This window comes from Podarcis melisellensis, assembly GCF_964234715.1.
Source record: "Podarcis melisellensis genome assembly, chromosome: 7".
Classification (NCBI taxonomy): Eukaryota; Metazoa; Chordata; class Lepidosauria; order Squamata; family Lacertidae; genus Podarcis; species Podarcis melisellensis.
This window is the reverse complement of record NC_138539.1, coordinates 10,525,793-10,549,781: the sequence shown is the minus strand read 5'-3', so window position 1 is coordinate 10,549,781 and position 23,989 is coordinate 10,525,793. Positions and strand designations below refer to the sequence as shown.

Here is a 23,989-nt window from a genome sequence, read left to right as displayed (position 1 = left end):
ATTTTTGGATGTGGCCCAAGATTCTTAATTGTTCCCTGTACATTTATTACCTCCACCTTCCAAATGAACAACAGTGTGGAAAATCAGAGGATTTAATAAGAGTCGCTTTGTCTGTAGCTACTCCTGAGCTGTCACAGGAGGGACAAAGGATTAGCCCGTGGCCTCCAAAATCACCAATGCCTAAAAATCTCAGCCCCTCCATCCTCAATGTGTTTGCCTGAAAGTAAGATCTAGTGACTTCAGTGAGATTTGCCTCCAAGCTTTGGACGAATCTGATGGAGGTGCTTACTCTGAGCTAAACAGATGAGCACCAGATGTTTGAACTTGGCAGCTACTGTCAGTTCACGTAATCTCCAGAATTTGGTGACTTCTGTATATAGATTTATTTTTATTTTTCTGCTGTTGCTGGAAGCAATTGGTCCTCCAGGTTTATTGCTATCCTTGCTGCCTTCCCAGCCACTTGGCATTCTGAGTCACCCCCCCCCCCGCCCCTGGAAGAATAAAAGCAAATATTGGAGGGGGGGGGTTGAATCTTGGCACACACCACTAACCCTTCTGGCTGCACGTGATGAACCATCTGGGCATGTTAACATTCTTGAATAGAGAGGAGTTGTGACCCCCATATAACAGCAGAAGACATGCGTTTTGTATTTGCATATCAGGTTAAATGGACTTTCCCCTCCCATGCAGTTTATCTCCATTCACCTTTTGGCTGTGTTTGTAACGAATCTGCCTTTTAAACCTGTATGAGAACAGAACAGCCTAAGCTGATCTTTTTTATAGTTCTGTCCTCTGCATCTTTACTCAAAAGCAAGTCCCTCTGTCTCCAACAGGGCTTTTGCTAGGTACAGTGGTACCTTGGTTCTCGAACTTAATCCATTCCGGGAGTCCGTTCGACTCCTGTAACCATTCGAAAACCAAGGCGTGGCTTATGATTGGCTACAGGAGCTCCCTGCACTCAAGCGGAAGCGGCATTGGAAGTTCAGCTTTCAAAAAACGTTCACAAACTGGAACACTTATTTCTGGGTTTGCGGTGTTTGGGAGACGATTTGTTTGGCAGCTAAGCTGTTTGATAACCAAGCTATGACTGTACTTAAAAGAACTTGGGAAACAGGTTCATGTACAAATTAGCCTAAAATGTTCACAGACTAATGTATATGTTTAGATGCCTCTGGAGAAATTATGGGTTGGATCCAACCAAGTCAATCTGTTAGCACAAGGACTTCTGCTTGCGCAATGAGATTCCCTCTCCCTGATATGCTACAACCCCCAAATTGGTTCTAGGTCCCCCTCCTGACCCTCTGGAGCATTTTTGGGGTGATGCTCATAGAGAGAGGAGCGAGAGGTGAAATCCCATAGTGCAGGTGGAAGTCCTTTTGGTAATAGGATGACATCACTGGGTGTAACCCTCAACTAGTGGGCAGCTGGATTCTTAGCACTAGGGATGAACGAATCCGTCAATGCTGGTTTCTCTCGATTTCTCATTTTTTCCAGCCTACAGTTCACTTTTCCACATTTCCACATTAGTTTACACATTAGTCCTCATCAGCTCTATGGTGCAAATATCTCCTAAGGTGCACAGGTTTGCACGTGAAATGCCTTTGTTCCAGCATTAGATATGGATAATGAGAGAGAAGCTGGGTCACTTGCTGCTAGTCCAGTCTGAATTCTTGGCTTCCTGCCCCTGTTGATGAGGAGATTGAAAAATGTATGTAAAATAATAATAGAGAGAACAGGCGATGTGTCTGAGTGTTTTGTATAACACTGGTTTCCTTTGTTCTCCTTCAAGGGCTCCAGCCGTTTCAGAGCGTTCAAACTCAAACCCACTTCCAGCTCGTCTTGCCTCCTGAGAAGACCTGTGGTCCAGACTTTTCCAAGTTGCTAGGGGCATTCCAGATCTTTATTCTGGATGAGATGAAGGCCCGTGGCTTTTGTCATATTCAGGTATTCATACCTTCTTCTTCTTTGGTGATCACTCATAGCCGAGTCAGATTGTCTTCCATGAACACGATTTTAACAATGAGTCCGTAAGTTTGGATTTGGATTTGATATCCTGCCTTTCACTCCCCTTCAGGAGTCTCAAAGCGGCTAACATTCTCCTTTCCCTTCCTCCCCCACAACAAACACTCTGTGAGGTGAGTGGGGCTGAGAGACTTCACAGAAGTGTGACTGGCCCAAGGTCACCCAGCAGCTGCATGTGGAGGAGCGGAGACACGAACCCAGTTCCCCAGATTATGTGACTACCGCTCTTAACCACTACACCACACTGGCTAAAAGTGACTGTGGAGGCCAATTCTGGGTCGACACGTCCTTCCACAGTGGGGACATAGGTTTCTGGGCAGGAGTTGATCACAATGAGGGTTTGCCAAACATGCCTTCTTAGATCATTTCTCCCTTTCGTCCTGAGTTTGAGCGTCCTCAAAGCCCATGACACCTTTGGTAAAGGCTGTTCTCCAGTTGGAGCGCTCACAGGCCAGTGTTTCCCAATTGTCAGAGTGTATACTACATTTTTTTTAGATTTGTCTTCGAGAGAGTCTTTAAACCTCTTTTGTTGACCACCAGCATCACACTTTCCATTTTTAAGTTCGGCAATAATATTAATGATAATGATAATAATTCATAGCAGCTTTCCAAGGCGATCCAAGGGTCAACGTATTTGTTTATTTAATTTATACACCGTCCTTAATTCAAGGGTCAGACACAAAATAATAATCCAGGAATCACAAGGCTGCTTGCAGTGTAAAAACACAAAAATACATACAGTAACATAATAACAAGCAAAACAATCTCCCCCCTCCCCCAGTTTAAAATGTCAATGGCCGGGGGGAGGGGGGAGAATAATACTTTTGCCTGGTGTCTAAATATATGTACTGAACGTGCCAGGCCAGCCTCACTGGGGAGAGCATTCTACAAACAGGGAGCCACCAGAAAAAGGCCCATTCTTGTGTTGCTGACCTCTGGGCCTCTCATGGAGGAAGCACACAGATAAGGACTTTGGGTAATAATTGCAGGGCCCGGGTCAGTTCATATGGGGAGAGGCGATTCTTAAGGATATTGCAGTCCTGAACTGCTGTTTAAGCTTTATAGGTCAAAACCAGCGCTTTGAATTGCACCTGGAAACCAACTGGCAGCCATTGCAGTCTGTCGAAGATTGAATTTTGCACAACTATATCACAGAGATCCCTAACTGTCCTAGGAAAGTCCTAACAACTCTCAGCCCTCTTAGCAAACTGTGATTCCCATGGCTCTTTGAGGGATACCATGAATGTTAATGTGATATAATGGTGCTTTAAATAGGTGTGGACATCCAGGTCAGTGCACAAGTAAACTAAAATCACCCTTCCCAATATCCAGTGGGGAAGTGCCTCATCGTGTCTAATTTGGTCCTCAGCTAAACGTTACAAAGAACCAACTTTTGTCAAGTTTGGCAACGGAACCAACTAACTTTTGGGGGCATTGCAAAATACATTTCCCCCTTTTCCTTTACATCTGCTGTTCCAGAGCTTGGGATAATTAAGAAAACAAATGTGCACCGGAAAACCTAGCTCATTTGGGCAGCTTCAAAAAATGTAGAAGGATATATATTCCAGTGCGTTATGGTCATTATATTAAAGATTGCCAAGTCACATAAAAGGTTTTCCACTTGGCCTGCCTTATTTTAGCATGTGCCTTGTTTAGCGCTTCAGAATTCATGGGGAAGGCTGGTAGGATTGTCATCTCGACCTGCTTTGGCTGAAACTGGTTCAGCATCCCATTCATTCCCTCCAGCAGCTTCCTCAAACCATGCCCTACAGATGTTTTAGACTACAACTCCCATCAGGTCCAGCCAACAAAGCCGTGAACAGTCTGCAAACTTGCAGGAGAGCATTTCCCAACATGTTGCTCTCCAAAGACCAACTGGAGAGACGGGCAGCTGGAGCCTGCCCTACCTGGACCTCGCTCCACCCCCCCAGCCAGCAGCTGATTGGCTGAATGGGAAGGGGGCGGAGCGATGGCCAGCAAGCAAGGAGGGGTGTCACCCAGGGTCAGGAAGCCCACGCCGGGTCGCAAACCCTGCCCATAGCTTAGATGGATGAGTGGTAATTATTACATAAAGAGGGATTTGCTCTCCTGTGGTAGGAAGTTGCAAGAGCAGTTTGTTTACATGCTGCAGTGATAGAAAGCACTGGAGTTTTCTGGTGTTTTGTCATATATCCTAGTTTACTGGAAGTGATGCAGGTGGTGCTGTGGGTTAAACCACAGAGCCTAAGACTTGCTGATCAGAAGGTCAGCGGTTCGAATCCCGTGACAGGGTGAGCTCCCATTGCTCAGTCCCTGCTCCTGCCATCCTAGCAGTTCAAAAGCACACCAGTGCAAGTAGATAAATAGGTACTGCTCCAGTGGGAAGGTAAACGGCGTTTCTGTGCGCTGCTCTGGTTTGCCAGAAGCAGCTTAGTCATGCTGGCCACATGACCCGGATGCTGTATGCCAGCTCCCTCGGCTGATAAAGCGAGATGAGCGCCGCAACCCCAGAGTCGTTTGCGACTGGACCTAATGGTCAGAGTTCCCTTTACCTTTACCTAGTTTACTATATGCAATCAGAGCATAGTGGAAAGATGCAGACTCCTCCAATAGGCAGCATTACCATAATATTGCATCAATATCCCACAGAGCGACTACACTCCAACTCTTCTTCCTCTGCTAAAAACCCATTGTCTTAAGTCTCTCTCTGCTTCGGTCTCTATCTGTTCAAACTGTGACACACAAAGAAAAAGACCACTCAGAGCCATCAACCTCATTTGGTTAAGCCCTTCACCTCCCATCATTTGCTAGGTAGGCAAAACCACCATGATCTACCCACTTGTAATACACCCATCAGGTGAAAATGTCATGCATCGAAACATTTGGCTGCTTCTTCTCTTTAAGGTAAATGCTTTTGAACACCTGGTGTCTGTTCCTGTCTGCGACAATTCTTCTGTGCTGGTCCAGTGCCTTGCTGCTGACCGTCTAGGAGTGAACATTACCTGGAGAGCTTTTCTTGAGGAAGTCCCAGCTGCTTCGCTTCCAGATTTGCACAACATTGGTGGGTCTAGCTGTTAATGTGTCCCGTTCTTCCAAAATGATTCCTGTCTCCCTATTCATAGACGTGTGCTAGAAAACTGCCAGGGAAATTGTGAGGTTGTTGATAGTTATTTTTTCAGTTTCTCCCTGGAACTAAAGGAATGTTGGGAAAAACAAGAACCTGAAATTTGACACTGCAGAGGAAAATCTGGTTTAACTATCCAGTTGGGATAGAGTTGTGCTTAAATATGATCATCACTGAGGGTTTTCCTCCTCTGTTCTTTCTAATTGGCCTTTAACAAAAATATATCTAGTTCCACATTCCCAGAGGCATAAGCTACTGGGATGGGAGTGGCAGCACTGGGAGGAGACCAACAGTAATAGCACCAGCACTTGTAGTGTATAACATGGGGAACTGGGCCATCAGTTGGTGGTCTGGTGCATCTGACAAAGTGATGTCACTGAATTGCAACTTATTACCAAACTTAAAACCATGGAGAGACCTGGTCTGAACAAAGACATTGGATTCTTATCTCATTATACATGACAAAGCCATTTTTCACCTTCTCACCCCTTGCTTTTTCCTGTAAGACCTATTGCAGTCGTTAAGAGTCGTCAACAGGCTCATCACAGCTATCTGCCAATCACCCATTCCCACCACCCTTCTGAGTAATACCCCTCCCCACCTTCTCACTATATAGAAGGGTCTGGTGACTTCTGTTTCAGTGTATCTGAAGAAGTGTGCATGCACACGAAAGCTCATACCAAGAACTAACTTAGTTGGTCTTTAAGGTGCTACTGGAAGGAATTTTTTTATTTTGTTTTGACTATGGCAGACCAACACGGCTACCTATCTGTAACTGTAGAGAATGCAGAGCTAGAAGAACCCTATGGTTTTGTACAAGCAAAAGACTATCCATACATTAAAAAGTAATAGAATCACAGAAATGTAGAGTTGGAAGAGACCCCGAGGGTCATCCATTCCAACCCCCTGAAACGCAGGAATCTAAAGTGTTATGCCTATCGGTGTGGTTGCTTGAGAGCGATCAGGCAAGATCCCTCACTGGTCTTTTCAAAGGCTTTATTATTGGTGCTAAACATTTCCAATGCAGAACGCCTCTATTTCATGTCTTGCTCAATCACTAGCAGAATCTGAGAGTGGGCGGTCCTTAAACTTTCCCCAGCAGAGTAGTCACTTGACCCCTAGGCGATGCCTCCCCTCTCTGCGCGAAAGCCTACTGCGCAAGGAAGGCTTGGGTAAAAGGGGACCTACCTCCCTCCTCCCCGCTTTGCTCAGGCAAGGTGTCCTGGCACTGCCTTGCATCCTCCGAGACCTGCAGCTCTTCCCTAGAGGCGGGGCTTCCTTCCTCCGCTGAGGAAGTGCTGCTTCCCGTGATTATTGGAGGCTCTCTGTACTCCATCTGCCCTTCCCCCTCTTGCCTCTGAGCTGATGGCAGTTCCCTGACATAAAGCATCCATGACAGATGGCCATCTAATCTCTGCCTAAAGACCTCCAAGGATGGAGAGTCCTACTGCCTCCCGAAGGAGTCTGTTCAACTGTCAAAGAGCTCTTACCGTCTGAAACGTATTCCCAGATATTTAGTCAGAATAACTTGTGATTTGAATCCATTGGTTATGGTCTTACCCTCCAGAGCAAGAAAACAAGCTTGCTCCATCTTCCATGTGACAGCCCTTCAGATATTTAAAGATGGTTATCATGAAGTCAGGCAGGCCATAAATTCCAAGTGTAGCTTCCCTCAAACTAATGCTACTGCCTGGATTAGATGCCAGACCCCATCAACAGCTCTTCCCAGAAATTTTGCATGCGTTCATTTTCCATTTTGGAATCTCCTGGACTTCGTATATCTGTCTTCCCCATTTTCTTAATGAGGACCAAATGCAAACATCTCCCAAAGCTGGCTTTGGGAGGAATGATTATGTGTAGTATCCAGTTCTGCTATCTATTTGTGTTTACATTTATGCATCTGGACTGGATTATGTGGGGAAGCAGCTATATGTGTATGTTTGTGTGTATCAAGTACATCCTATGTATCAAAGAGCAAGTGGTGTTTAGACACGGATTGAATGTTTGTTTTGGAAGTTTTTCTGGACCACCATGAGGATAATCTGAGTCTGTTCACTGCCTACACAAAGAATTATTATCAAAATATAATAAACAGAAAATGAAGGAATAACAATCTTGGTGTCCCATCTTTCCATATGGAGTAATGATTTCAAGGTGAACGGAACTCAACTGTTGATTAGACTTGTTTATCTTGTTTTCTGAAATCATTGCTTTGGGATCTCCAAGTTATAAACCCTGCTGTACATATTTTTGTCTATGGAAACCAGTGTTACAAACACATGTGTATTGCAAATGGTGCAGAATATTGAGCCCTGATTCTTTACTCCCACCAACCTCTCCTTTAATGCCCTGTTGTATTTCATTTCCTTATAGAAAGAGCAATGGTTGGGGACAATCTCGTTGGGCGCTTTGAGGCACTGGTCAGGAGTGGCGGCTTTGTCCTCCAATTGGGCCCTGAGCAATTCCAAGGAGACACTTCCATCAGTTTCCTCGGGAATGGTACATCTCCTGAAGTCCGCCTGGGATGCAGGAGTGGCTTCCAGAAGGTTTTTAATGCTGGAGAAGTTGCCCCAAGTCTCCAAGGATGTGGTATGGTCCATCTTCATTTCTACCTGTTTTGTTTTCTTAATGTGTTGCAGTTATCAGTCACTTCTGAGCAAAGTTCAGAAACATTTCTTCTCTGAGCTCTTCGTGTCCGACTCTTCGTGACCCCATGGACCAGAGCGCGCCAGGCACTCCTGTCTTCTACTGCCTCCCATAGTTTGGTCAAATTCATGCTGGTAGCTTCGAGAACACTGTCCAACCATCTTGTCCTCTGTCTTCCCCTTCTCCTTGTGCCCTCAATCTTTCCCAGCACCAGGGTCTTTTCCAGGGAGTCTTCTCTTCTCATGAGGTGGCCAAAGTATTGGAGCCTCAGCTTCGCGATCTGTCCTTCCAGTGAGCACTCAGGGTTGATTTCCTTAAGAGTGGAGAGGTTTGATCTTCTTGCAGCCCACGGGACTCCCAAGAGTCTTCTCCAACACCATAATTCGAAAGCATCAATTCTTCAGCGATCAGCCTTCCTTTGGCTACCTTCAAAGCTGCTTCCTTCTTCTACTTCCCAGAGGTGCAACTGACAGATTAATGCTTAAATAATTTGTTGCCAACTTTATTTGAAAGTGCTTAGAGTTCAGGCCCTTCTTCGTCCAAGAATTAAACAGAGAGGTGTCCAAGACTTTAGATTCTTTTTTCAAGTCATTTGCTGGGTGCATGCCATTTGCTTTGTTTCCACATAGCAGCCTTGAGCTTTTCATAATCCATACTTTAAATATATTAGGAAATTAGCTTTTTGCGAGCCCAAGGAGAGCTGTGTCCTGCTTGTGTCAAAAGAAATAGTGTAAAATGGTAAAATTAAAATACTGAATGCCGGGGAAGAAAATTAAAGAGGCGTATGGTAAGACATCAACGAAAGGAACACTCATTTCATGAGCAAGGAGCACATGGTGCTAAATGGTGCAGATCACTAAGCAGATGTGGATTAAAGCAGTGTGTTGACATGTCGGGAAGCTGAGATGGGGCAGATAGAGGAGATGGCTGACGTTTACAGGAAGACAATGAAAACAAATGATTGAGAGACTCAGGAAGGTGTTCGGTGTTCTTAAAAGCTGTGCAAATCCACATTTCTCCAAGGTGTGGGACCCCAATCTCTTGGAAGCCTGTGTGAAAACAATTGAATATGTCTGCATCGAAGCATAGGTGTTTGGGGTGGGGGCAGTGGACTGCATGGTGTTGAAGTTGGGACCTTTGGTGCAAATGCACAGCTCCACTTCTTCCCGTGGATAACACTTGAAAAGGGCTTGAGAAATATGGCAGACTAGGCTCCTGCATTGTCCGGTCTTTAGTGCTGTAAAGGCAGAGGCAGTAAACCTAGTTCTGCTTGTTGCTCGGATCTGCAAGGGAGCCCGACTCCAAAGCTCATATAAAGGAGGGGTAGCCAGATGAGAAGACAGGGTTCTTGCAACTTCAGCAGTCATGCAGAAGAAGCAATTTGAGCTGCTGTAGCCTTTGTATCATGCAAATTCCTTCTTCAGGGACAGGCTTGGATAATATGGTGTCCCGAGTGAGGCCCACCCCAAATATTTCTTATTTTCACAATATAGTGGATGCTCGGGTTGCGAACGTGATCTGTGCAGGATGCACGTTCACAACCCGCAGCGTTCGCAACCCACGTCTGCTCATCTGCATACTTGCGGGTTGTGATTCGGTGCTTCTGCGCATGTGCAAAGCATGATTTAGCACTTCTGCACATGCACAACTGCTGAAACCCGGAAGTAACCCATTCCGGTGCTTCCGGGTTCCGGCAGTCCACAACCCGAAAAAACACAACCTGAAGTGGCTGTAACCCGAGGTATGACTGTAATTCCTTTTACAGATAGGTAGCCGTGTTGGTCTGCCATAGTTAAAACAAAAAAAAAATCCTTCCAGTAGCACCTTAAAGACCAAATAAGTTAGTTCTTGGTATGAGCTTTCGTGTGCATGCACACTAATTCCTTTTGATAGCAATGTTTTTATGGATCTTCTCAGTTGGTACTTGTATAAATATAGCTGCTGCTGCTGCTGCTGCTTCTTCTTCTTCTTCTTCTTCTTCTTCTTCTTCTTCTTCTTCTTCTTCTTCTTCTTCTTCTTCCTCTGTGCCCCCTCAGCTCGGCTCCCTGTGAAGCAGTGGCGTAGCGTGGGGGGTGCAGGGGGGGCCGGCTGCACTGGGCGCAACATCTGGGGGGGCGCTCGCTCACACTCGCAGCTCTCTGCCCCCTGCTAAAATCCATGGGTTAGGGGGCGCAAATTACTTGCCTTGCCCTGGGTGCTGACAACCCACGCTACGCCACTGCTGTGAAGGGAAATCTCCTGCATTTCCTAAATCCAGCACTGCCCTCTTATACACAGTGATTAAAAGTCCAGGCTATCATATGTAAGATGGTTAGGGAATATTGCCTGACCTACTCTGACCATAAGAAGAGCCCTGTAGCTGAATCAGGCCAAAGGCAACTCACCTAGCAAAGCATCCTGTTCTCCTTGTGGCCAAACAGATGCCCACAGGAAGCCCCAAAGCAGGGACTGAGTATCATAGCGCCAGGAATGCCACCTTGGCCCTGCAACCGTGGGCTGTGGGTGCTGTGCAGCGTGCATCGCCCTGGTGCCAAAATTTGTGGGTGCCCGGCCCCTTTATGGGGAATTTGATGGGTGCTCGGGCACTCAGGGCCCCAGGGAATTGGCACCTAGGCATCGTGCCTTCCTCACTGTGTTTCTGACCAACTAATAATAATAATAATAATAATAATAATAATAATAATATTCTTATACCCCACCCATCTGACTGGGTTGCCCAACAGAAATTGAAGGGCACAACAACAACAACAACAACAACAACAAACATTAAAAGCTTCCTGAAACATGGCTGTGTTCAGATGTCTATGAAAATAGTAGTTTCTTTCCTTGACATCTGATGGGAGGGCATTCCACAGGGTGGGTGCCATTACCAAGAAGGCCTTCTGCCTGATTCCCTGTTGCTTCACTTCTTGCTGTGTGGGAACTGCCAGGAGGCCCTTGGAGCTGGACCTCAGTGTCCGGGCTGAATGATGTGGGTGGAGATGCTCCTTCACGTATACAGGGCCAAAACCATTTAGGACTTTAAAGGTCAGCACCAACGTTCTGAATTGTCCTTGGAAATGTACTGGTGCCAATGTAGATCTTTTAGGACCGGTGTTATATGGCCCCATTGGCCACTCCCAGTCACCAGTCTGGCAGCTGCATTCTGGATTAGTTGTAGTTTCGAAGTCACCATCAAAGGTATCTTCTGAGAGTGGACAGAGAGCATAGCTCTCATGGCTGGTACCAATACGATGACCTTGCATTCATAGCCTACAGACAAGGCTGGTCCTCCAGCTGTTGGACTTGGGGTACAGGTTAAGTACCTGTGTCATATCCCTGAGGTCATGAGTTTGAGCACTGCTGTGGTCCATCAATGACACATTTCTTTCAGTGTTGTCAAAAAAACCCAGTTCTTCCTTCTGATAGCAAACTGAGTGTGGTGTTGGCCATGTGTACATGCAGAACATTTGGGAACCTGGACATTCCAGCCTTTCCCCTTCTTCAACAGCTCTCGGCATAAATAAGGCTTCAAGGACATTCAGTCCCAGAGATCTTGCCAGCACAAAACTCACATATAAAGTTAGAAGGCCTTGCCAGGTAGAAACAGTTCCTGACATCTGGAGATGACCTGATGACTTATTTTTCTTGGATTTCCCCTTCCTCTTCCCATCATTAGCATATAAAAAGAATTCACAGAATCGCAATATGCTTTAGGTTGTGAAAATAAAAACACACCCAGTTCATGTTTTCAAAGAACTGAGCAGAGACCACAGTGGTAGGACTGAGCTGAATTTTCGCGAGTTAACTTTTTTCATGCACAAAGGCGGGGTGGGGATTGGGGTTGGGTTGGGGCTATATATATATATATATATATATATATATATATATATATGCAGGTTTTGGTGTCCTCGGGTGTCTTCCCGTGTAAAAGTTGGGGTGTCTAGGCGACGTTTCGACGAGGTCTCACTCGTCATCTTCAGGCTGGTGCTTTCGGCTTCTTGTTACTGGAACAGAGCAGGATCTCAGTGTTTGAGTTCCTATAAATACTGTTGAGGGGGTGTGGTGTATAGCCTCCAATGTTCTGGGCAGAGAGGAAGTTCCCAGGCTAGTGTGCCTTTTCTTCTTTTGTTCCTTAATTACTTGAGGGATATCTTGAGTGATTTCTTGAGTGATATCCTGAGTACCACTTAGGTGGGTCATTAGGTGTGGATTAGTTGCTAAAGTCTTTGTGTCTTGACCTCTTGAACTTTGTGAAGAGTTTTTCTGAGAAGATGGCTGTACTGCACTTAGTTGTGCTCTGGCTTGGCTTCGTGTATAGGGGCGAGCTGTGGTTTTGTGGCCTGTGTCAGCCAGATCTGTGTAGGGATTGCAGGGGGGTGCAGCATCCGGAGGTGCCCCCATGGTTTGGCTACTGGATGGTGTCTGTAATTTATCTGTGGAGAGGGTCTGGGTTTGGGTCTGGTGTGGTTGATTGGTGATGGCGTTCTGTGTGCCTCTGGATCTGGTGTCAGTTTTTGTGGGGAGGGCTAATTTCCAGATGTCTGGCAAGCGGGATGTGTCGTCACGCTTGTTCATGTTGTGAGGGTGTTTCTCTATCTCGATGGCTTCCATGATTATTCTCTTGTGGTGATGTTCCATGTTAAAGAGCAATTTGGAATCTGCAAAATTAATTTCGTGTCCTGTTTCTTTCATGTGTTGGAAAAGAGAGGAAGTTTTTTCTTCTTTTTTGACGGCATTCTTGTGTTCTGCGATACGTGCATTTATTCGTCTGTTTGTTTGTCCAATGTACGTGGCTGGGCAGACTTTGCAGGGTATTTCATAGACCCCTTGGTTTTCCAACTGGATTTTATCCTTGGGGTTTCTGAGGATATTGGCTATTTTTTGGTTGGTGCAAAAGGCTGTTTTGATATTGTGTTTATGGAGGATTTTGCTAATTTTATCTGTAGTGCCCTTGATATAAGGAAGGAGGGCCATGCCATTGTTTTCTTCTGTGTCTTGGTTTTTGGGGGGTGTTTCTTTTTGGATTAGCTTCGTAACCCTGTTTTGCTGGTATCCATTGGCAATTAACACATTTGAGAGATTCTGTAACTCAGTTGTCAAGTGGTCTTTGTCAGCCAGGCGTTTGGTTCTGGAGATGAGAGTCTTGGCTACGGAGTTTATTTGTGCAGGGTGGTGGTGTGATTGTGCATGTAAGTAGCGGTTGGTGTGTGTTTTTTTCCGGTAGATAGTGTGTCCTAGGGAGCCATCAGGTTTTTTGTAGATTAGGACGTCAAGGAAGGGAAGTTGGTTGTTGGCTTCTATTTCCATAGTGAATTGTATTTTGGGGTGTAGGCTGTTGAGATGTGTGAGGAAGCTATCCAGTTTTTCCTTCCCGTGTGGCCAAATTACAAAGGTGTCGTCAACATATCTGAGCCAAAGTTTGGGTTTGTGTTCTGACTTGTCTAAAGCATTGGTTTCAAAGTGTTCCATGTACAGGTTTGCGATGACCGGTGAGAGGGGTGATCCCATAGGTGCTCCTTCTATCTGTTTGTATCTTTGTCCATTGTGGATGAAGTACGTGTTGGTTAGGCAGTGGTTGGTCAGGTCCAAAAAGAAACACCCCCCAAAAACCAAGACACAGAAGAAAACAATGGCATGGCCCTCCTTCCTTATATCAAGGGCACTACAGATAAAATTAGCAAAATCCTCCATAAACACAATATCAAAACAGCCTTTTGCACCAACCAAAAAATAGCCAATATCCTCAGAAACCCCAAGGATAAAATCCAGTTGGAAAACCAAGGGGTCTATGAAATACCCTGCAAAGTCTGCCCAGCCACGTACATTGGACAAACAAACAGACGAATAAATGCACGTATCGCAGAACACAAGAATGCCGTCAAAAAAGAAGAAAAAACTTCCTCTCTTTTCCAACACATGAAAGAAACAGGACACGAAATTAATTTTGCAGATTCCAAATTGCTCTTTAACATGGAACATCACCACAAGAGAATAATCATGGAAGCCATCGAGATAGAGAAACACCCTCACAACATGAACAAGCGTGACGACACATCCCGCTTGCCAGACATCTGGAAATTAGCCCTCCCCACAAAAACTGACACCAGATCCAGAGGCACACAGAACGCCATCACCAATCAACCACACCAGACCCAAACCCAGACCCTCTCCACAGATAAATTACAGACACCATCCAGTAGCCAAACCATGGGGGCACCTCCGGATGCTGCACCCCCCTGCAATCCCTACACAGATCTGGCTGACACAGGCCACAAAACCACAGCTCGCCCCTATACACGAAGCCAAGCCAGAGCACAACTAAGTGCAGTACAGCCATCTTCTCAGAAAAACTCTTCACAAAGTTCAAGAGGTCAAGACACAAAGACTTTAGCAACTAATCCACACCTAATGACCCACCTAAGTGGTACTCAGGATATCACTCAAGAAATCACTCAAGATATCCCTCAAGTAATTAAGGAACAAAAGAAGAAAAGGCACACTAGCCTGGGAACTTCCTCTCTGCCCAGAACATTGGAGGCTATACACCACACCCCCTCAACAGTATTTATAGGAACTCAAACACTGAGATCCTGCTCTGTTCCAGTAACAAGAAGCCGAAAGCACCAGCCTGAAGATGACGAGTGAGACCTCGTCGAAACGTCGCCTAGACACCCCAACTTTTACACGGGAAGACACCCGAGGACACCAAAACCTGCATTCCTGTACCCGTGAAAATCTACGAAAGCAAATATATATATATATATATATATGCTTTCGTAGATTTTCACGGGTACAGGAATGCAGGTTTTGGTGTCCTCGGGTGTCTTCCCGTGTAAAAGTTGGGGTGTCTAGGCGACGTTTCGACGAGGTCTCACTCGTCATCTTCAGGCTGGTGCTTTCGGCTTCTTGTTACTGGAACATGTTCCAGTAACAAGAAGCCGAAAGCACCAGCCTGAAGATGACGAGTGAGACCTCGTCGAAACGTCGCCTAGACACCCCAACTTTTACACGGGAAGACACCCGAGGACACCAAAACCTGCATATATATATATATATATATATATATATATATATATATATACACATACCATTCAGTTCCAAAAAACGCCAAAAATGTTCCCACAAAGGTTAAAATATAAACTTTCAGAATTAAAATACAGTCATACCTCATGTTATGTTTGCTTCAGGTTGCATCCCGCGGCGACTCAGAAGTACCAGAAAGGGTTAGTTCTGGGTTTTGCCGCTCGCGCATGCACAGATGTGCAAAATGACGTCATGCGCATGTGCAGAAGTGATGAATCGGGGCCCGCGCAGATGCACAGACGCAGGTTGCATTCTTTTCAGGTTGTGAACAGGCCTCCGGAATGGATCCTGTTCGCAACCAGAGGTATCACTGTACACAATAAAACAATTCAATTAAAAGAAGGAGACTTTATGTTATTTGAAGGACCTCTCACCTTTGCTATTGGTGTTACCATTTCATACCATTTCCCCCTGTTCACTGTCATTCTTATATGGCCAGCCCTACCATTAGGCAATGTGAAGTGACCGCCCTGGGCAGCAGATTCTGAGGTTAACCCCCCTGGCTGTTTTTCCTGAGATCTCTGGCCATTTTCCTCTGCTGAAGGACAAAGTTTTAGAAACATAGAATTGTAGAGTTGGAAGGGACCCTGAGAATCATCTAGTTTAACCCCCTGCAATGCAGGAATACTCAGCTGTCCAACACTGGGATCGAACCTGCAACCTTGGCATTATCGGCACCATGCTCTCTAACCAACTTTGAAATATTCAGTGAGTGGTCCAGTTGGCTTTTTTACATGGAAAGTGGGAGAGGAGAGAGAGAGAGAGAGGGAGGGAGAGGGAGAGGGAGACTATCAAGCCCATCTCTGGCAGCAAAATGTCTGTGATCAACTCTCAGCAGCTGAATTGGCACATATTTTTTGTAAAAACCAAAAAAAAGCTCCTGCTGGCTGCATCATCCAGACAGCAAGTGTTCCCCTTGCCAGTATAATGACATCATGGTGCTATACAGCTAATCAGATTTGGCTGTGTGACAACAAAGCTCTTCTCTCCCTGTGAGAATATTTCCACCCTGCTTTGTTGCTGGAATAGGAGGCGGGCAGGTGTGGAGGATTCCCTGGTCCTGAATGGGGTAACTGTGCCCCTGAAGGACCAGGTGCGCAGCCTGGGAGTCATTTTGGACTCACAGCTGTCCATGGAGGCGCAGGTTAACTCTGTGTCCAGGGCAGCTGTCTACCAGCTCCACCTGGTACGCAGGCTAAGACCCTACCTCCCCGCGGACTGTCTCGCCAGAGTGGTGCATGCTCTAGTTATCTCCCTCTTGGACTACTGCAACGCGCTCTACGTGGGGCTACCTTTGAAGGTGACCCGGAAACTGCAATTAATCCAGAATGCGGCAGCTAGACTGGTGACTGGGAGTGGCCGCCGGGACCACATAACACCGGTTCTGAGAGATCTGCACTGGCTCCCAGTACGTTTCCGAGCACGATTCAAAGTGTTGGTGCTGACCTTTAAAGCCCTAAACGGCCTCGGTCCTGTATACCTGAAGGAGCGTCTCCACCCCCATCGTTCAGCCCGGACACTGAGATCCAGTGCCGAGGGCCTTCTGGCGGTTCCGTCATTGCGAGAAGTGAGGCTACAGGGAACCAGACAGAGGGCCTTCTCGGTAATGGCGCCCGCCCTGTGGAACGCCCTCTCATCAGAGATAAAGAATTACCTGACATTCAGAAAACATCTTAAGGCAGCCCTGTTCAGGGAAGTTTTTAATATGTAATGCTGTACTGTTTTTAACACTGATTGGGAGCCGCCCAGAGTGGCTGGGGAAACTCAGCCAGATGGGCGGGGTATAAATAATAAATTATTATTATTATTATTATTATTATTATTATTATTATTATTATTATTATTATTATTATTTTGCAAGAGACCTTTCTCACCACCACCCACCAAAAAGTGAATTATGCACCCCTCCTTGTTTCAGCCCTCTTAAATGTTAAATAAAGAGTGAGGAAAAACTAGAACCCTATAATTCGGACATTTATATTTTTAAAAAAGCCCAAGCAAGTGCAAATGAAGCTGTGCTATTTCTGCTACATCTACATATATCCTTGGGAGCAGACAAAACTTCCACATTCCTCACAGAGATATCAAGGGTATTTCAAACTTTTGTTGTAAAGCGTAGGATAAGTCGCTAAGTGAGCATGTTAGGCAAATGTTACTTCTTGAAATGAAATGCATTATTATTTATTACTACTTGTGATGATGATGATGTTTATTGTTCTAAATGTTGATAATTTATCGTTAAATTGGTTGCAAAGGTTTGTTGTTGTTGTTGTTGTTTAGTCATTTAGTCATGTCCAACTCTTCGTGACACCATGGACCAGAGCACGCCAGGCACTCCTGTCTTCCACTGCCTCCCGCAGTTTGGTCAAACTCATGCTGCTAGCTTCGAGAACACTGTCCAACCATCTCGTCCTCTGTCGTCCCCTTCTCCTTGTGCCCTCCACCTTTCCCAGCACCAGGGTCTTTTCCAGGGAGTCTTCTCTTCTCATGAGGTGGCCAAAGTATTGGAGCCTCAGCTTCAGGATCTGTCCTTCCAGTGAGCACTCAGGGCTGATTTCCTTCAGAATGGATCGGTCCGATCTTCTTGCAGTCCATGGGACTCTCAAGAGTCTCCTCCAGCACCAGAATTCAAAAGCATCAATTCTTTGGTGATCAGCCTTCTTTATGGTCCAGCTCTCACTTCCATACATCACGACTGGGAAAACCATAGCTTTAACTATATGGACCTTTGTTGGCAAGGTGATGTCTCTGCTTTTTAAGATGCTGTCTAGGTTTGTCATTGCTTTTCTCCCAAGAAGCAAGCAACGGTTAGTTTTAATCAAAAGCTAGTTTTGAGCTACAGACATCCAGATGCTGCAGCATGATTCCCATGCATATACATTTGTGTCTTCTGGTTGAATTTAAAATTATCCTTGGATTCCATAGGAATAATACATATTTTCCCCCCTCTGCAGTGGTCTGCCCTCCAGGCACCTTCTTCCAGAACGATGGCTGCCTTCCATGCCCCTCTGGATTCTATCAAGATCAAGCCGGAAGTTCCTCCTGCATCAGATGTCCTCTCGGGAAAACAACTGTCTCTATTGGAGCCTTCAGAGGCCAGCACTGTAAGGGTCTGGGAAAATCTGCATTCTGTATCTTTCCATTGGTTTCCAGGCTGTTATATACTGTTGCACGCACCCCAATCAACTTCCAATTTCAGGGGTTCATTCTCTTCCTTGGAATGAATGTCAATGGCACATATTGTCATAGAGTTCTACTCAATATTGATCCAGAGTAGATTCCAGTGTATCGTTAGCAGAGTAACAACTTAAACACGTTGCAGGATTCCCCCCAAAATAGACCAAAGGCAGTCAATATTTCATCCAGTGGAGCTTCACTGTTACTGAAGGCAAATGAGTATAATGGTCACAAATCCAATACATTCAGGATTGGCGCCGTCCATAAGAAATCCAGTTGCAGCAAACTTAACTTAAACTTACAATAACTTATAATAAGACTAAACCTTAACACTATCTGTGTATAGAACACCACACCAGAAGGAAGGAAGGAAGGAAGGGAGAAAGGAAGAGAGAAAGAGAGAAAGAGAGAAAGAGAGAAAGAGAGAGAGAGAGAGAGAGAGGTGAAACCCAGACTCCTTCTGGCCCTACTTTTATAGTCAGCCATGACCTGGACTGAAAGAAATAAGAGTTTAAGCCAGCTGTACTCAGCTTTTCTGAAGGAATAACCCAAACATCATGAACCTGCTGCTTGCTTCTTTCACACAGAGAAGCTTCCAGAGCCCTCTTGAATTAGCCAGAAGAGGAAAGATCTCTACACATCAGATCAATACTTTCTGCACTAAGAAATGCAAACTGACACAGCTTGCCAATAGCAACCACCAACAGCACAGGGCGGGAGGGAAGCAGGAGCCTCCTAAATAATTCATTGAATTTGAACTAATTAGAATAGGAAAGATATGTATAGATCAGATCAATACTTTCTGCACTAAGAAATGCAAACTGACACATATATTACAACCCAAGCATAGGATGAGGATGGGGCTCACAGCATGAATGCTCTAACAGATCTGGACTCCCCAGGTCCAGCGAAGCCCCAAAACACAGCTTTAGGTCCAGCACAAGGCAAGACATGCCTCTGTGTCTCCAGCTTCCAGCATCAGCCAGACTCTCTCACACAAGAACCCATTGGTCTATTGTTCTCCATCTTAGGATGGTGTGGCATCCAGCCAGCTGAAATGGGAAAAGCCCCACCAAACTTGTCTCTATGGCAGCCTCTTAGGACATGTGAATGAAGGTACTTAACTGGCCAGCCAAGGTCATTATCTTACAAAGAAACTTGTCTGACCAGTTCAGCAGTCTTTTTGACTACCTTCTAAACCTCAGCGGATATAAGATAAACAGGCCAGGAAGGATATCATCCAGACTTATCCCTCAAACCTATAGCAATACATTTGTGGAAGACTGATTCTATGATAGAGAATGAGACTGCACATACACACATACATACATACATACATACATAATTTTATTTCAATGCCGCTTTTCCACAGTTCAAACCATGCTCAAGGTGGCTTACAACATGAAAAATGTGCATAACTGCAACATAACAAAATTAGTCATAAACGGTAAAGAAAACTTTAAAAAAAACATATACAACCAAACTGAACAATATGAATGTAGAATTCTGGACCGTAGCCAATCAGACCACATGTTAAGTTGTGGGTGAACATATCAGACGACACAGTGATTCTTCAAACAGCTCTTGTTTATTCACAGGCCAGGACAGAACTGAACTGAAGGGTTCAGTCAGCCTGCTTATATAGAGCTCCAGTACAATGTAACTGTAACAATTTTCTAAAATCACCCAATCATTGAACGTCACCTTCGATCCCTTATTTGCATAACTATCTACAGTATTCCCCTGCTGGCCCAGGGTGAGAACTTCAGTACATAACACAACAGTTGTCACATAAAAACTCCTTGCATAAGATAAACTAGCATGTGAAACAGAGAGCTCTAGTAAACCTTCCTTTCAGATGTGTAAGGTTTTGTTTTGATTTTACATACTTCCTAGGACGTCTACCAGTGAACTGCACCACCTCATTCTGCATAAGTTGACTAGGGCAATAGACAGCTTTAACCCACTTTAATCTTACAAACCCAAATTAACGGGGTGCTCTTGAATCCCTTCCACAAAATGGCACACCAACTCTCTCTCTCTTTAACTTTCCCTGCAAATAAGGTGTCACTGACTGCCAAAGGGATGAACAAGCTGTGCCGTGTGAGGAAAACGGTCAGTACGGGCCTTCCTTTCAAGACCCTGCGACCAACAAATCTTTCTGCGTGGATAGCCTTGGAAACATATTGGACTGGACCGAAACAGACGGCCCACTTACAGACTCCCAGTGTTCAGGTGAGCGGACCAGACAAGCTTTTATCCCATGCAGGTAGAACCTGGAAACGCAAGCAGTTGTCCCCATGAATGGTGGGTTTGTGAGTCTGCTAGCCACTTGGCGGCCACTTAAACTTCAGCTTTAGCCACTCAGAGAGGAGGGATGTCTGTGGCTTGTGAGTGATGTATGTCTGCTGCTCCTATTTGCTCCCATTTCCCCCTTGCTGTGGAAATATTGTAGCGGTGGGCTTATCAGTTCCTAGGAAAGGGAACAAGAAGAGGATGTTGTTATTCTGGTCAAAGAGGTTAGCCACCTTTGGTGTTGACAATCGTCTAATTTGGTACGATGCAAACTCCTGTGTCTTTACCCCCCTTGGCTTGTCCATTCAGTTCCATGGGTAGGCAAACTAAGGTCCGGGGGCCGGATGTGGCCCAATCGCCTTTTAAATCCAGCCCGTAGACGGTCCGGGAATCAGCGTATTTTTACACGAGTAGAATGTGTGCTTTTATTAAAATGCATCTCTGGGTTATTTGTGGGGCATAGGAATTCATTCATTTTTCTTCCCGAAAATATAGTCTGGCCCCCCACAATGTCTGAGGGACAGTGGACCAGCTCCCTGCTTAAAAAGTTTGCTGACCCCTGAGCCTCTCTCCCAGACTTGTAGATCTGCACAGTGATAATGATGGTGGTGGTGATACTACTACTGCTACTACTACTACTACTACTACTAATATTTATACCCCGTACATCTGGCTGGGCTTCCCCAGCCACTCTGGGCGGCTTCCAAAAGAATATTAAAATACTGTGATACATCAAACATTAAAAGCTTCCCTAAACAGGGCTGCCTTCAGATGTCTTCTAAGAGTCTGGTAGTTGTTGTTCTCTTTGACACCTGGTGGGAGGGCGTTCCACAGGGCGGGTGTCACCACCGAGAAGGCCCTCTGCCTGGTTCCCTGTAACTTGGCTTCTCACAGTGAGGGAACTGCCAGAAGGCCCTCGGAGCTGGACCTCAGTGTCCGGGTAGAACGTTGGGGGTGGAGACGCTCCTTCAGGTATACAGGACCAAGGCCATTTAGGGCTTTAAAGGTCAGCACCAACACTTTGAATTGTGCTCGGAAACGTACTGGGAACCAATGTAGGTCTTTCAAGACCGGTGTTATGTGGTCTTGGCGGCTGCTCCCAGTCACCAGTCTGGCTGCTGCATTCTGGATTAGTTTCTGGGTCACCTTCAAAGGTAGCCCCAGGTTATTAGTATTAGTATTAATACTAATACTAATAACAATTTTATTATTTATATTCTGCCTATCTGGCTGGATTGCCCCAGTCACTTTGGACGGCTTCCGAAACATATAAAGAGGCAATAAAACACCAGACATTTGAACCTTTCTGATACAGGTCTGCCTTTAGATGTCTTCTAAAATGTACATTCCCACACAGCTTATCTCTGTATCAGGAGTACAACATCATTTTTCTCTTATAGAACAATGTACGGAAATGTATTGATTTTTACCTGTCTTAGTACTTTCGCACCTTTCTTTTTCACAGTTGGTTTCCCCTTTTCCTCTAGCCCTTATTTAGTTATCTCTGTTGTCTCTTGTTGTTCTAATAAAATACCAATCAATCAATAACAAAAAAAATCAGTCTCCAGAGATTTGCTGATTTCTCTGCTGTGAAAATGCGATGAAAATTATGAAGTGCTTCGAGAATGAAAGAAGTGCTGCACAGGCGATGATGACTTGCAATAATTAATTTCGCTTCCTCTTAAAGTCTGTAGCCCTTTTTCTGCCTGGTCTCAAATGCGGGGCTATTTCTTCCCCTCCACCCGCTTTCTGTTCCTGGCTCAAACCTGGGGTTCCCTTTCCAAGCAGAAATGAGGGTTTGATTAAAAGCACCTGCGGCCGTCCGCAGCACTGACAACAATGACCGTTTGTTTCTGATTAGCGTGGGCTGGTTTTGCTTTGAGGAGACAAATGATTCTTTGGAAAGGTTGATCTCCCTGACTTTTCTTTTGTGGTGTTGCTTTTGCTCAGATCCTCCTGGCGGTTTTCGCCACGCGGCTCCGATGTGTAGCACACCCAGAATTGTTACCTGTTTCTGTGGGTTTTTCTAATGCTTGGGTATCGGAAGACGAAGACAGCAGGTGCCACCAGGAGTAGGAGAAGGAGGGGTGCAGTTGAAGAATGGAGTGGCAGGTCTTTCTAAAGTAGGCAGGAACACAGGGATCCTAACTTGGACTCTTGGTCCATCTAGTTTTTCTACACATTGATGTTGGTTCTGATCAGAGCTAAGCTGTGAGTTTTCCCAGGGCCAGTGGCAGGACAACAACATTGTCAACAACAAACTTGCTTGGGGTCATACCTAGAAGTCATGGGACAAGCAGAGGGAATCTCAGACCAAAAAGAAGTGTGAATGAACCTGAAGGGCCATTCTTCTTCTTCTTCTTCTTCTTCTTCTTCTTCTTCTTCTTCTTCTTCTTCTTCTTCTTCTTCTTCTTCTTCATCACTCGTAGCTGAGTAAGATTGTCTTCCATGAACACGGTCTTAACAGTGGGTCCATAAGTGACTGTGGAGACCAATTCTGAATCCACACGTCCTTCCACAGTGGGGACATAGGTTTCTGGGCAAGAGTTGATCACAGTGAGGGTTTGCCAAGTCTGCCTTCCTCTTAGCACGTTTCTCCCTTTCGTCGTGAGTTTGAGCGTCTTCAAAACCCAAGACACCTTTGGCAAAGGCTGTTCTCCAACTGGAGCTCTCGTAGGCCGGTGTTTCCCAGTTGTTGGTGTTTATACTACATTTGTTTGGATTTGCCTTGAGAGAATCTTTAAACCTCTTTTGTTGACCACCAGCATTACGCTTTCCATTTTTAAATTTGGAATAGAGTAGTCGGTTTGGGAGACAAGAATAAGGCATTCGCACAACATGACCAGTCCAACGAAGCTGATGTCGAAGAATCATCGCTTTGACACTGGTGACTGGTAGTTAACCTCCAGGGTTTCAGAAAGGACACATTCCCAGCCCTTCCTCAAGGTGATGGGGATTGAACATGACACCTTCTGCATGCAGAGCAGATGCTCTACCACAGAGTTACAGCAGATCCCCTAAAATGATAAAATGGTTCCTTTTGATTGAACCAACATAGATTGGTGAAAGGCAGGCTGAGAAACAAGTAAGCCTTACATGTTCCGTTTGTCTTGCTTGTTCATCCCTCTGTTCCTCTTGAATTTAGGTCTAACTCAGGCATGGCCAAACATGGCCCTCCAGCTGTTTTGGGACTACAACTCCCACCATCCCTAGCTAACAGGACCAGTGGTCAGGGATGATGGGAACTGTAGTCCCAAAACAGCTGGAGGGACAAGTTTGTCCATGCCTGGTCTAACTGAAAGAAATAGGTAAAGGTACCCCTGACCATTAGGTCCAGTCGCGGATGACTCTGGGGTTGCACACTCATCTCACTCTATAGACCAAGGGAGTCGGCATTTGTCTGTAAACAGCTTCTGGGTCATGTGGCCAGCATGATTAAGCTGCTTCTGGTGAACCAGAGCAGCACACAGAAACACTGTTTACCTTCCCGCTGGAGCAGTACCTATTTATCTACTTGCACTTTGACGTGCTTTCAAACTGCTAGGTGGGCAGGAGCTGGGACTGAACAACGGGAGCTCACCTCGTCACAGGGATTTGAACCGCCGACCTACTGATCGGCAAGTCCTAGGCTCTGTGGTTTAGACCACAGTGCCACCCGCATCCCAAATGAAAGAAATAGTA

At 45.5% G+C, this 23,989-nt stretch overlaps 1 protein-coding gene across 1 annotated transcript in view; it reads left to right on the top strand.

Moving 5' to 3' along the window:
- Positions 1-23,989, top strand: part of TG (thyroglobulin) — a 171,829-nt gene that overhangs the window by 28,986 nt on the left and 118,854 nt on the right. Inside the window, exons 15-19 of the mRNA XM_081919979.1 lie at positions 1,790-1,944; positions 4,906-5,062; positions 7,499-7,714; positions 17,791-17,940; positions 20,078-20,248. Coding sequence (XP_081776105.1) covers positions 1,790-1,944; positions 4,906-5,062; positions 7,499-7,714; positions 17,791-17,940; positions 20,078-20,248 — 849 coding nt within the window. The remainder of the gene's footprint in view (positions 1-1,789; positions 1,945-4,905; positions 5,063-7,498; positions 7,715-17,790; positions 17,941-20,077; positions 20,249-23,989) is intronic.